This window comes from Petaurus breviceps, unplaced genomic scaffold (assembly GCF_028583685.1).
Source record: "Petaurus breviceps papuanus isolate PSGF00001 unplaced genomic scaffold, PetGlider_PUasm1.0 128, whole genome shotgun sequence".
NCBI lineage: Eukaryota > Metazoa > Chordata > Mammalia > Diprotodontia > Petauridae > Petaurus > Petaurus breviceps.
The window spans coordinates 9318688-9331036 of record NW_027185664.1 but is presented as its reverse complement, the minus strand read 5'-3'; the positions used below and the strand labels follow the sequence as shown (position 1 = coordinate 9331036).

Genomic DNA, 12349 nt, shown 5'->3' with positions numbered 1-12349 from the left:
ACAAATTTTAAAAGTAAACAAATGGTTATTTGACTTAAGAGGTTGGGTTTCAGATCTATAATATACAAAGTATACGGAAAAAATCTTGGAATTGCTATGTGGTACACTTTGAAAGGGTAAAACTCTCTAGGGTACATATGCTTCTCAGTGGGCTCTGGGGTTTTTGTGAAGATATTATGTTTGAAGCAGAGGCAGCTTAAGGCATACATATCTTAAAGAGAAGACATTCTTTTTAATATTTTAAGAGGAATGGGTTTATAAAAACTATGGGGTGGCAAAAAGGTTGAAAATTCCATATAGTATTTTTTGTCAGGTTAAATTGTGATCCTGGTATTAATTCAAAATTCAAAACTTATTCCTAGGACTTTCTCATTTCAGACAAATTAGGTAAATTATGCTGTAATTTAGATATAAAAGTCTCCCATTCTACTATGGTCTAGGGTTTCTGCTATTGGTTTCTGCGGTCTTTTTTACACTTGGGGGTGGGTGGCAGAAGAAAGAAGTAGGATCAGAGAGGCAAACTTATGTTACTATTGAATATGCTGCTGGCATTGATTCCTTAACAACTGGACTACTTCCATAGTAAACCTGCAGAGAATTTTTCCAAATAGGCTTTAATCGTTGGCAGTACTTCTAATTCTTCTACAAGGCGAGCTGAATGGGCCACTATACATCCCATCAAGGGCTTTTCACTGAAGTACTAATTCTAGATGTTTAAATTTTGAAAATTGGAATGTTTTCAAGCAGTTTGGAAGAATAATCTCTTGTTTTTTTTTAATAAGTACTGTGCAGATAAAACTTCACTCATGGTTTTGAAATTTTAAGAAATTTAGTTGGAAGAATAAAAGTGAAGATTAAAATGAGAGGACATGGTAATGTAACTACAACATGCTTCAACCTAACTTACAGAATATCTTTACTTTCACTAGGGACTCAATTCAGCAGCACCTAAGGTTCAGCACTCAATAATTCACTATTGGCTATGGCAGCTAATATTTTTTGCACAAATAGGGAGCCCAACTCCTCTTTAACTGTCATCATGGTACAAAGGAAAAGTTTGATTAATACAGTCCATACTTCCCTTAATATGGAAGAAGTCCTTAGATTCCAGAAGTGTAGATATCCCTATCTTAATTTCAAAGTCCAAGGCTAAATTCTTTTAATGAAAGGTTGATGAGTATGACAAATGACTTTGTAAGACTACATTCAAGACAAGAGCTTCTGTATATGTTCTGAAATGAGATGCACTATGTAGCAATTAAAATCTATTTAGGGTTTGTTATCTTCAAAAATTCTGCTCAATGCAGGCTCATAAAAATACATATTTTACATATGTATTGCTTTTCACAGCAAGTTAATATTTTTCATACTCTTGTGATCTTGCCATAATGTTGCTTTTTAAAAAATAGGAAAATATTTCTATATTCTGGGCAAATAAATTGTGAAAATGAAATGATAAATGTTAACTTTTAGAATCAAATCACTATGTCATTTTTAGTTCTGCAAAGACACAATATTTGCTCCCATATTTTGCCTCATCTCAATAAAATTAAGAAACTATTATTAGTATTAATCTACCTAATCTTCTTCCTTTGGCTTAGATGATGCAAGTCACCCCACTAAAAGCACAAAACAGAAAACCTTTTTGTCAATGGTCTGGATGCATGCAAGTCTAGTTGATGTATATATCTATCTCTGAGAACTGTTTATCCCAACCGTGAGTAGCATAAATTCTTTCTGTTACTGGAAAAAAGGAAATGGGGCCCCCAGTGGAATGATGGCTGTTTTGTGTAGCAGAGTGCTACCTGACTCTGAAGAGGTGAAGACATCAACATGAGACAATTCCACTCGGCCACTAGGATGAGACACAAGTAGCAAAAATCTGTAATTAAAAGGCAGGAACTCTGCTTGTCTTTAGATAACAGTATGGAGTATTCTTTAGTATCTCACTTTAAATGGCAACAGGAATCAACAGGGACCAATTGGATTAATTTGTACTGGGTACCATGACAATTTCTTCACTGGGTATTCAATGGAGGTGAAGCCAGGCTCCTGGAAGCTATGCCAGTGGTCCAATAAGTACTGGAAAGTTGGAAAGGCTTCAGATATAGTCCAGCAACAGATTATGTATATGTCATTGAAGGACCAGCATAAATCAGTTTAGAGACCTATCACCAAAAGACTGGCCACCAAAGGATGAGTTTTTTGTATTGTTTTTGTTTATTTTTTTTTTTATCGCAGTGACTCATGAAGATAGCAGAGCATTGTGACTTTCCATTAGCTGAGGGAGTGCCCAGTATGACAAAATCATGGATTCCTGAAGTACCAAAGTAATATCAAATTTGTAATTGGATTGAAAAGGCCAACAATTCAAATGGAGTGGGAATAAGTAAAAATGATAGTAACTACTAATCCTAACTGAATCTGTCTGCTCTTATCTGGAGAAAGTGACGTCACATCAAAGGGATCCTTTCACTGCTACCTCCTTTACAGCTCTCAGGGAAGGATGACACATGGCAGCTCTTCCTTCTACACTGTAAAGTACTTTTGTCAATAGAAGGGAAAATGAGATCAAAAACCCCAAGAAGCCTTGCCGAGACAAGGTCAGACAAAACCAATAAAAAAAGGTTATACGTGACAAGGAGACAAGGCTGACTAATAAAATGTGTATAGTCTAAAACAAGCTCTGAACCTAGTATGCAATACTTCTGGTTAACCCTCAAATTGATGCTCAGAACCATAAAAGAAAGGTTCGATCTTGTTACTGCTGTCACATTTCTTAGGAAAGAACACTGCCTCGTTTGCCCATTTTTGTGACAAATACACTTAGAGTGAAAATACGGTAAGAGTTCTCTCAGACCTTTAACATGAATTGCTAAGTGGTTTTTCCTTGAAAAGCAGTTTCTTACCTTGCATGAAGAAGGAGCTAGGAAAAGTGCTGGCTGCTGGTTTCGAAGATGGGTAACCTGGTGAGTCCCTATTGTAGTCGGCAGTGCTTGCTGACGGGGCATAAACCTAGAGAACAAGAACTAATTTAGTTTGTTTCCTGTGATGATGATACTACAAGGTATGTTATTGTGTAAGAAACAAGAAGTGGGAATGAAATGTTCCATTTCTCCCCTACTTGATAGTATTATATTTTTTCCAATTACATGTAAAGGTAGTTTTCAACATTCATTTTTATAAGATTATGAGTTCCAAATTTTTCTCCCTCCTTCCATACTCATCCCCCTCCCTCCCCAAGACAGCAAGCAATCTGATAAAGGTTATACATGTACACTCACGTTAAAGATATTTCCATATTAATCATGTTGTGAAAGAAGAATCAGAACAAAATGGGGAAAACCATGAAAAAAAGTGAAAAGAATATGCTTTGATCTGCATTCAGATTTCATAGCTCTTTCTCTGGATGTAGTTAGCGTTTTCTATCATGAGTCTTTTGGAATTGTCTTAGATACTTATATTGCTGAAAAGAGCTAACTCTATCATAGCTGACCACTGCACAATGTTGCTGTTATTGTATACAGTGTTCTCCTGGTTCTGCTCACTTCACCCAGCATCAGTTCATGTAAGTTTTTCCAGGTTTTTCTGAAATCCATCTCCTCATCATTTCTTATAGCACAATAGCATTCCATTCCATTCATAAACTACAACTTGTTCAACCATTTCCCAATTGATGGGCATCCCCTCAATTTCCAATTCTGTGCCACCACAAAAGAGTTACTATAAATATTTTTGTCCATATGAGTCTTTTCCCCCTCTTTATGATCTCTTTGGGATACAGACCTAGTAGTGGTATTGCCGGGTCAAAGGGTATGCACAGCTTTGTAGACCACTGAGCATGGTTCCAAATTTCTTTCTATAATGGTTGGATCAATTTCGAACTCCACCAAAAATCATTAATGTACCAAGTTTTCCCACATCTTCTCCAACATTTATCATTTTCATTTTCTGTCATATCAGCCATTAATATGATAGGCATGAGGCAGTACCTCAGAGTTGTTTTGATATGCATTTCTCTAAATAATAGTGATTTAGAGCATTTTTTTCAGATGACTATAGATAGCTTTGATTTCTTTATCTGAAAACTGTTCATATCCTTTGAGCATTTATCAATTGATGGATGACTTGTATTCTTATTAATTTGAATCAATTCTCTAGATATTTGAGGACTGAGGCTTTCATCAGACACACTGGCTGTAAAAAAATTGTTTCCCATCTTTCTGCTTTCCTTCTAATATCTTGGTTGCATTGGTTTTGCTTGTGCTAAACTTTTAAAATTAAATATAACTGAAATGATCCATGTTGCATTTTATAATGTTCTCTATTTCTTGTGCGATAATAAATTTTTCCCTTCTCCACAGATCTAACAGGTAAACTATTCCTTGCTCTCTTAATTTGCTTATGGTATCACCTTTTATATATAAATCATGTACCCATTTTGACCTTATCTTGATATATACAGTGAGATATGGGTCTATGCCCAGTTTCTGCCATCCAATTTTCCAGTTTTTGAAATGCTCCATTTCTACCTTGTTTAGTTCTAAAACAGTTCATAACATGAAACAATGCTTCCTCTGTAATACAAAGAGAAAAAGAGGGAAAAAAAAGGAAGGCTTTGTATTTATGAGAAAAGGAAAAAAAAAATACATGTTTAAGGCTTTAAAAAACAAAAACCAGGTATGATACTTCTCAGTCTAAGACAAGAATATCAATGAAGCTTTTTGCCAATTCTTATACATCTATGGATATTCTATATAACATCCACAGTGTAGTCTTAGGATATTAGAAAACTGAAAACATCAAAGTGTTTAAAATAATAATTTTTATTCTTGTTTTTATTATTGTTATCATTAATGGTTTAAAAGCAGAGAGTTCACATAAATGTTAAAGGCAAAAAATAAAAACTATGGACTAAGCTCTGCATTTACTCCACCCTTCAAGTAAACTCTTTGTTCTCAAAAAGAAGGGGGTGGGGAAGGGAAATCTAGAGAACAACATTATCAAGACCACTGAAAATCACAAACATATCTTGGGATATTAAATTCTCACGGTGTGAGCTCTTTGCAGAGATGCATGAAAAGGGCCATTAAAAGTCTGGATCTACATAAGACCACCACACACAATGCGTGCGTATCAGGGGGAAATCTCTTTTTCTTGTACTTGTTATATTTGTGTGTGCAATAAACTTAACAAGTGTGCCAAAAAGCTAATTTACTTACATTTGTTTACTAATACTCCAGAGGCTTTGGGAACTAGTTCTTTGTAAAAATAGCTTGTGTATTTTCTTGTTTATGTTTCAGCTAAACAGGACAGCATACTAGACAATCATGAACTCATAAGGTATAGTTTAACTTTAAATGTTTTTTTTCCTCCCCCTTTTCTTTCTCGCTAAATATAATTTTTTAAAAAGTTCCCATTTTCTTTTGCTTAAAAAGTTCCTCTCTCCAGATGGTCTGGAGGACTGAAACACTGTCATCTTCTTGATGAAAATGGATACCTCCCTGCCTCCATTTTGAAGAGAGCAGCAGATCACAAAATTGGCAATGAGCCTATTCTGACATTCACAGGTCACAGTGAAAGGAAAAAGGAATCCACCAATAAACAGCTTACTGCAGTATTACCAAGAAGCTTCTGTTCTTCTTTCAGTAAACATCTAATCAACGCCACAAAAAATGTATACATTTATCTCGGAACATCATGAGCCACAAACCAAGCATTAACATGAGGTTTGGGATGTCAGAATGATGTCCCCATAGACAGACATAGGAGAATAAGTACACACAGAGATGCCAGTCGACTGACATATATCAAATAAGTGGTATGGATGCCTAGTAGTGGCTTTAAAAATTGGCAGGTGTCAGGAACATCATAAAAAATCAATATAGTTTTTAGAACAGACATATTCAAAAGAAAAAAGAAATAAGTTCTATATTATGTGGAATAAGAATTAGGCTTGTAGATTATATGACATTATGCATAAACAGCCATTTGTTAAAAACCCAATTCGCTAATTCCACTGTACCAAAGAATAAGAAAAAAATTTTGAACAGTTATGAGAACCAAAGAATAAAATTTAAAACCAGGAGATCCCCTATACCCCTACAAAAAATTAAAATTCACACACAAAAAACCCCCCAAAATGATAAAAAAAAAAAAAGAACCCTACACTTAAAGTCCTGTCAGGCAAAACCAACAGTCATTTACTTGTGACTTCCTCATAAGCAACCAATAAACAATTCTTTTTAGGAGTAGTTATTTTTAGGAGAGCACTTGATGTTAGTTGTAAAGTCTGAAATAAACCACAGATTTCTGAAAAAATAGAATTGAAAATGAAATTGTTTTGATATTGAAAAACTGAATGTAACTGCAATGTTATGAAACTGTAATATCAGTGATCTTTATTCAGATCACAAAAAAGTCTCAGGTGCATTGATTACTAGGTATGAATTCATCATAAGAATGAGGTACTATCATATTTTCTGAAAGCTGGAAAATTCTCATCCAGACTATTAAATACTCTTATCCTTTAAAAGTATGCAACAAGTTTGTGCTCCCTAAAGTATTTTAAAAGGATTAAGATCTTTTAGATAGTATAGTTTACTTCGATGAAAGTTCCCTAAAATGTACATAAAACATAAATACATACAATATTTTAGATAAAACATCATTTGACAACATTTAAAATAATTGCTTCCTTTTATTTTCTTTCAAGGTTATTTAAGTCCTCTGGGAGGAATAGGGAAGCCCATGGCTAATCAAAATCATTTAAAAGTAGAAGTTGCCTATTATCACTTTTTCTGAATTCCCTTTGCTAGAATAAACCTAAAAGAAATTAGACTAAAATCCATCAATATTCATCCATTCTGTAAATGACAGAAATTCCTACTGACTGAGGTTATTCAAGTTACATGTACTATTTAATTTTTGATTTTGTGGATGCTTTTTGCCAAATTCAGATCTGAGTATTTTTCACTGTGATGATAAAATCAGAGAAAACATGGGACTTTCCAAATAATCTCAAAATGTCCTCTTTTTTTTTTTCAATAGCACAGGCTCAGATTATCTATCTTCCATCTGTAAGTTGCAGTTTACCCATTTCAAAAGATATCTACCCTAAACTGAAGTTAAGCCATGCCTATCCTAGTAAACATTTTATAGAATGACAGAAAGCTAAAGTTGATGGAGACCTTAGAGATTATCTAGTCCAAATTCCTTATTTTACAGTCAGACACTGAAGGCCAGAAAGATGAAGTGATTTCTCCTAAAGTCATGTGGCTACTTGGTGGCAAAGGCAGATGCCCAGATTCCAGCCTTATGCCCTTAGGGAAACAGATTTTGACTGTGCTATGAAACGATGATGCACTATTTCTTCCCTTCTGGAATATATGACATAGAGAACTGGATAGACTTGTTGGACTTAAGTTGTTTAACACAAGGAACACTTGTATTTGAATATAATCACATCAGACACTTACTAGCTATGTGCCCCTGAGCACTTAACCTCAGCCTGCCTCAGTTTCCTTATCTGTGAAAGGCAGATAACCCTACTTCAATGAGTTAGGATAAAGATTAAATGAGATAATGGATGTAAAGTCTCTGCAAACTTGAAAGTATTATATCAATGTCAGACATCATTATTAATAGGTTTAATAAAATTCACATTCATGCTAATAGTTGTTTTATTTCCCCAACACTTAGCAGTTGGAAAGGTCCTTAGAAGCTAACTAATCCAATCCCTTCATTTTACAAATGAGGAAAATTAAGGTCATGTGAGTTGTCTTTCAAACATGACACAGAGTCAATGACAAGGGTAGGACTTCACCCCATCCTCTGATTCTGCAGTCAGTGCTCTTTCCATAATACCAAGGTACAAGATTTTTTAAAGGAGGTATGAGCAACCATAGATGGGAGAGAACAGCAACCCTCTCAGAAACCGCCCCCCAAAACTCAACCTTCAGTTTTGCAATGTTTTGCAAGCATTTTTTAGAAATATGATTGAAATATATTTCAGTCACATACAGTTTGTATAGTCTTTAAATAAACTATGACAGGAAGAATTAACTGGGGGGGGGAAGTGTATGAAAAAGGGTGAACTCTGAGAAGCAATGTGCATGCATTTGGGAGAACTGAGACTTTTGGGTTCGCGGAATAGGCTAGAATTCTGCCAACCTAGACTGGGATGGAGATAGGGGGCCTCAAATGTGTATATCACTGATTTAAAAAAAAAAAAAAAACAAACCTATGATTTCATAAGTATAGGAAGTTTCAGGTAAGAGATTTCCTCAATGCCCTTTTCCTCATATTATGTGATTTGCCCAGGGCTATTCATAATTTCAAGGCCAGTTCTATGAGGTCACTATTTCACATTGCCCTTCATATTTCATTGATAGGATAATAGTCCTTTTGGCAAGGCTTGGTTTGCCTGCTTTGTAAGGGGGTCTAAGTTGCCAAAGATCCAGAAAGTTCTATTTCTTCTCATTTTGAGAAAAGGGGAAGCTAACAGAAGACAGGGAGGGAGACAGAGAGGGAGAGGGAGAGTGAAAAAAAAGAAAAGGGGAAGGGAAAGAAGAGAGAGGTAATGGGGAAGAAAGGGAGAAAAGCTTAGTAGGTAAAGAGAAGGGTGAAAGAGAAAGAGATGAATGGCAGAGACACATAGCTGCAGAGATATAGAGACAGAAAGACAGAGGAGGCAGTGGGCCTTTGTCCAGGATGTATGAAATGCCACTGTGGTGGCAGCTTCCGCGGGAAAACCTGAGAGAAGAACGCTAAAGGCACAAGCAGCAGAGTACAAGATTACTTTTTTATGGCAGGTACTCGTGCTTTGAATGGAAAACACCAAAGCCCAAAAACAAAACAAACCAGAACTAGAGACACCCAGGTATGCTTGGAGAAGTCAGCAGTGAGGCTAAGGCCTGTCTCTTGCTCTACTATTAGTTCAGTGCTATTGGCATCCAGTTCTAAACATGTCCTTTTATTGTTGAAGACGGCATGTGACTGATCTAATCTTATTTCTCATAAACACCCGTGGTTGACCTTGTCTTTGGCATTCCTTGCTTTCCACTGCAAATGGCCCCCGTGACACAGTATTACTCTGGGATCTCCATTACTCTGGGAAAGGGTGACCTTAGCTAGTGCAGAGCTAGAACCTACCAGCCCACTGTGGTCCCTCTAACTGGGGACACAACCACTTCCAACAGAATTATTATGAATCTGAGACCTTAAAATTAAATTGGGATCCTAAATCTGTTGCAACTGCAAGTGGTTACAAGTCTTGAGAGATTTGCCCATATGATCCTCAGTGATAAATCAAGTCATATGCATTACAGCTACAATGTATATCTTTTAGCAGAGAGTAGTATATAGTGAATATGATTTTGAAAATTTGCCTTAACACTTAACAAATGTCTTGCCCTGCCTCTACCTATAATAACAGAGGCAACTTTTCCACAACACCCCAACCATCCACATATTACTCATCAGTTGCTCTGAGCACCCAACTGCACTAGGTAGGGAATCCTACTTTCTCCTCTCCACAAAGTCCCTAATCTGTTTCCTCATGAAAGAAAGACAGTACATGTAGGCCTACTAGCTCAATGAGTCAATAATGTGATGTGACTGTTAAAAAAAATACACTCTCCCAATTAATAATAACAGCTGAGATCGATACAGTGCTTTAAGCTTTACAAAGCTCTTTGAATATATTATCTCATTTGATTATCATAACTCCATGTGGCTCAGTGCTACAGGTTATCCTCATTTTAGAGATGAGAGAGAGGGGGAGAAAGAGAGAAGAGAGAGACAGAGACAGAGAGAGAGAGACAGAGATAGAGAGAGGCAGAGGCAGAGAGAGAGAGACAGAGAGAGAGACAGAGATAGAGAGGCAGAAGCAGAGAGAGAGAGAGACAGAGACAGAGAGACAGAGAGAGAGAGAGAGAGACAGAGAGAGAGAGAGAGAGAGAGAGACAGAGAGACAGAGACAGAGAGAGGCAGAGAGAGACAGAGAGACAGAGAGCAGAGAGACAGGGACACTTGGTGAGATAGCAATACCTGCCCATTGTTCCACAGTTAGAAAAGGTCAGTGATGGGATCTGGACCTAGGCTCAGTACAATTTTCTCTCTCTCTCTCTCTCTCTCTCTCTCTCTCTCTCTCTCTCTCTCTTTACTGTGCTTTCAATAGAAGTCAACAATAGCATTAACAATCAGAATTAAAGAAACAATCACAAAAACTCAGAGTTGAAAATGTACTCCGGGTGCACATAGTCCAACCAGGCATGAACAAGAATTTCAGCAATATCCCTGACATCGACTGAAAAGGCTAGATGACTAACCGACAAACATTTATTATCCTCCAACACTTAGCTCAAATTCTGCAACAGGCATTTCCCAGTCTCACTTTCCCTTCTTCTCTGCCCCTCCCTCTCATACCTTCCTTCTGAGATTATCTCCCATGAATTCAGCATACATCTTCTGTCTGTAGTTGTTTTCAAGCTCTTTCCTATTAGAATGTGAGCTCCCCTGAAGACAGGGAATTTCTGTTTTGCCTTTCTTTACAGTACAATGCCTGGCACACAGAAAGTGCTTAATAAATGATCATGATGATGATATTAACAGTTTACATTTATCAGGCACAGTTCTAGACTCTGGAGATACAAAAGAGAAAAGCAAAACATTTCTGTCGTAACATGACAGAAAACATGCATACCAGGTATCCCAAAGACTGGGGCATAGTTAAAGTCATTGAAGCTAGTAACATTAAGCTACTAAAGCTTTAAATTTCACTAAGACTTTTGGGACACCCTGTAGATAGCAAGATATAGAACAAACATATAGCAAAATCCAGAACAAATATGAAGAACAAATCCCTTACCACCAAGATTACCTGCAAGGGAAAGGGATATGTAGCTGTACAACCAGGAAATGTCTAACATAGAAGGTACATAGAACTTGAAGGAAGTCAGGGATGCCAAGAGGCCAAGATTAAGATGGAGATTCTAGAGACAGGAGACTGACTGTACAGAGATATGGAGACAGAAGATGGAGAATAGAAGAGCAATCTGATTGGAATGTAGAGTGTGTGTAAGCTAATAAAGTGTAATGAGGCTAGAAAGTTAGGATGGGGGAAAGTTGTGAAGAACTATATATAAATCAAACAAAGGAATGTCTATTTGATCCTAGAGGTACTAGGGGTCGATGGAATTGATTGTGTGTGAGAGAAGTTATTGTAATAGACCATACAGAATGGATGAAGGCTTGAATTAGGGTGATGGCTGTGTGAGTGGAGAAAGGACACACTCAAGAAATGTCATGAAGTCAAAACAAGATGTGGTATCTGATTGGATATGTGGGGTGAAGAAAAATAAGGGGTGAGTCAAGGACAAAGGGAAGGATGGTGGTACAATGTAAGAAACAGGAAATTTCAATAGAGCTGAGTTTTGGGGGAAGTATAATGTTTTGGATATTTTGAGTTTGTGACCTCAAGAGGACATCACAGTTGAAATGACCAATAGGCAATTAGTAATAACAGACTAAAGTTTGGGAGGGAAACTGTGGTTGGATATTTTAGATCTAGGACTCACTGGAATAGAGAAGATGACTAAAACTATGGGAGCAGATGAGGTCACTAAGTAATAGAATGCAGAGAGAGAAGAGAAGGTCAAGGACAGAAGCTTGAGGAATAATCAGAGGGGGTGTGATATGGATGGCAGGGAGAGAGAGCAGTGTCCTGAAATCTTTTTAAAGAAGATCAAGTATAGAGAGGAAAAGAGTGCTCAACAATATCAATGTGGCAGAGAAGTGAAGAAAGATGAGGACTGAGCAAATGCCATTAGATGTGGCAATTGAGAGACCACTGGTAACTGTGGAGGTAGATGCTTCATTTGGAAGATAATGTTAGATTCAGACTGTCTAAGTTTTAGAAGAAAGTGTGGGCAAAAGAATTTGAAGTAAGCTATCACAGACCTTGTTTGAAGAGCCTGTGTGTGTGTGTGTGTGTGTATGCTTGGCCCCCTCACGTAGCCCTTTCCCCCTAAGCCCCATACATGCAAGCAAAACATATCTGTCTAAAGCTTCTAACCAACGCTCCTATTTCTGCCCTCTAGGGCCAATAGGAACAAATCTAATATCTATTCCATATGCTAGCCATTCAAATACTTGAGTGCAGTTATCATGTTTGACTTAGTCTTCTCTTCTTCAGGCTTAACTTCCACAGTTCCTTTAACTCATCCTGAAGCCATTAAATATCCTTGTCACTTTCCTCTGAGAGCTCTTGAGCTTATCAATGTCACCATTAAAATATGAAGTCTGAGAAGGACAGTATGCAACAGGATTGCCACCATGACTACTCTTG

General features: G+C 37.0%; 1 protein-coding gene across 14 annotated transcripts in view; it reads right to left on the bottom strand.

The window, feature by feature from the left end:
* The window catches only part of LOC138171996 (transcription factor 4), a 450737-nt gene that overhangs the window by 66618 nt on the left and 371770 nt on the right, over positions 1-12349 (bottom strand). For all 14 annotated transcript variants that reach the window (XM_069101609.1, XM_069101625.1, XM_069101630.1 and 11 more), the window contains one exon: positions 2910-3015. In XM_069101609.1, the coding sequence (XP_068957710.1) occupies positions 2910-3015 (106 nt within the window). The remainder of the gene's footprint in view (positions 1-2909; positions 3016-12349) is intronic.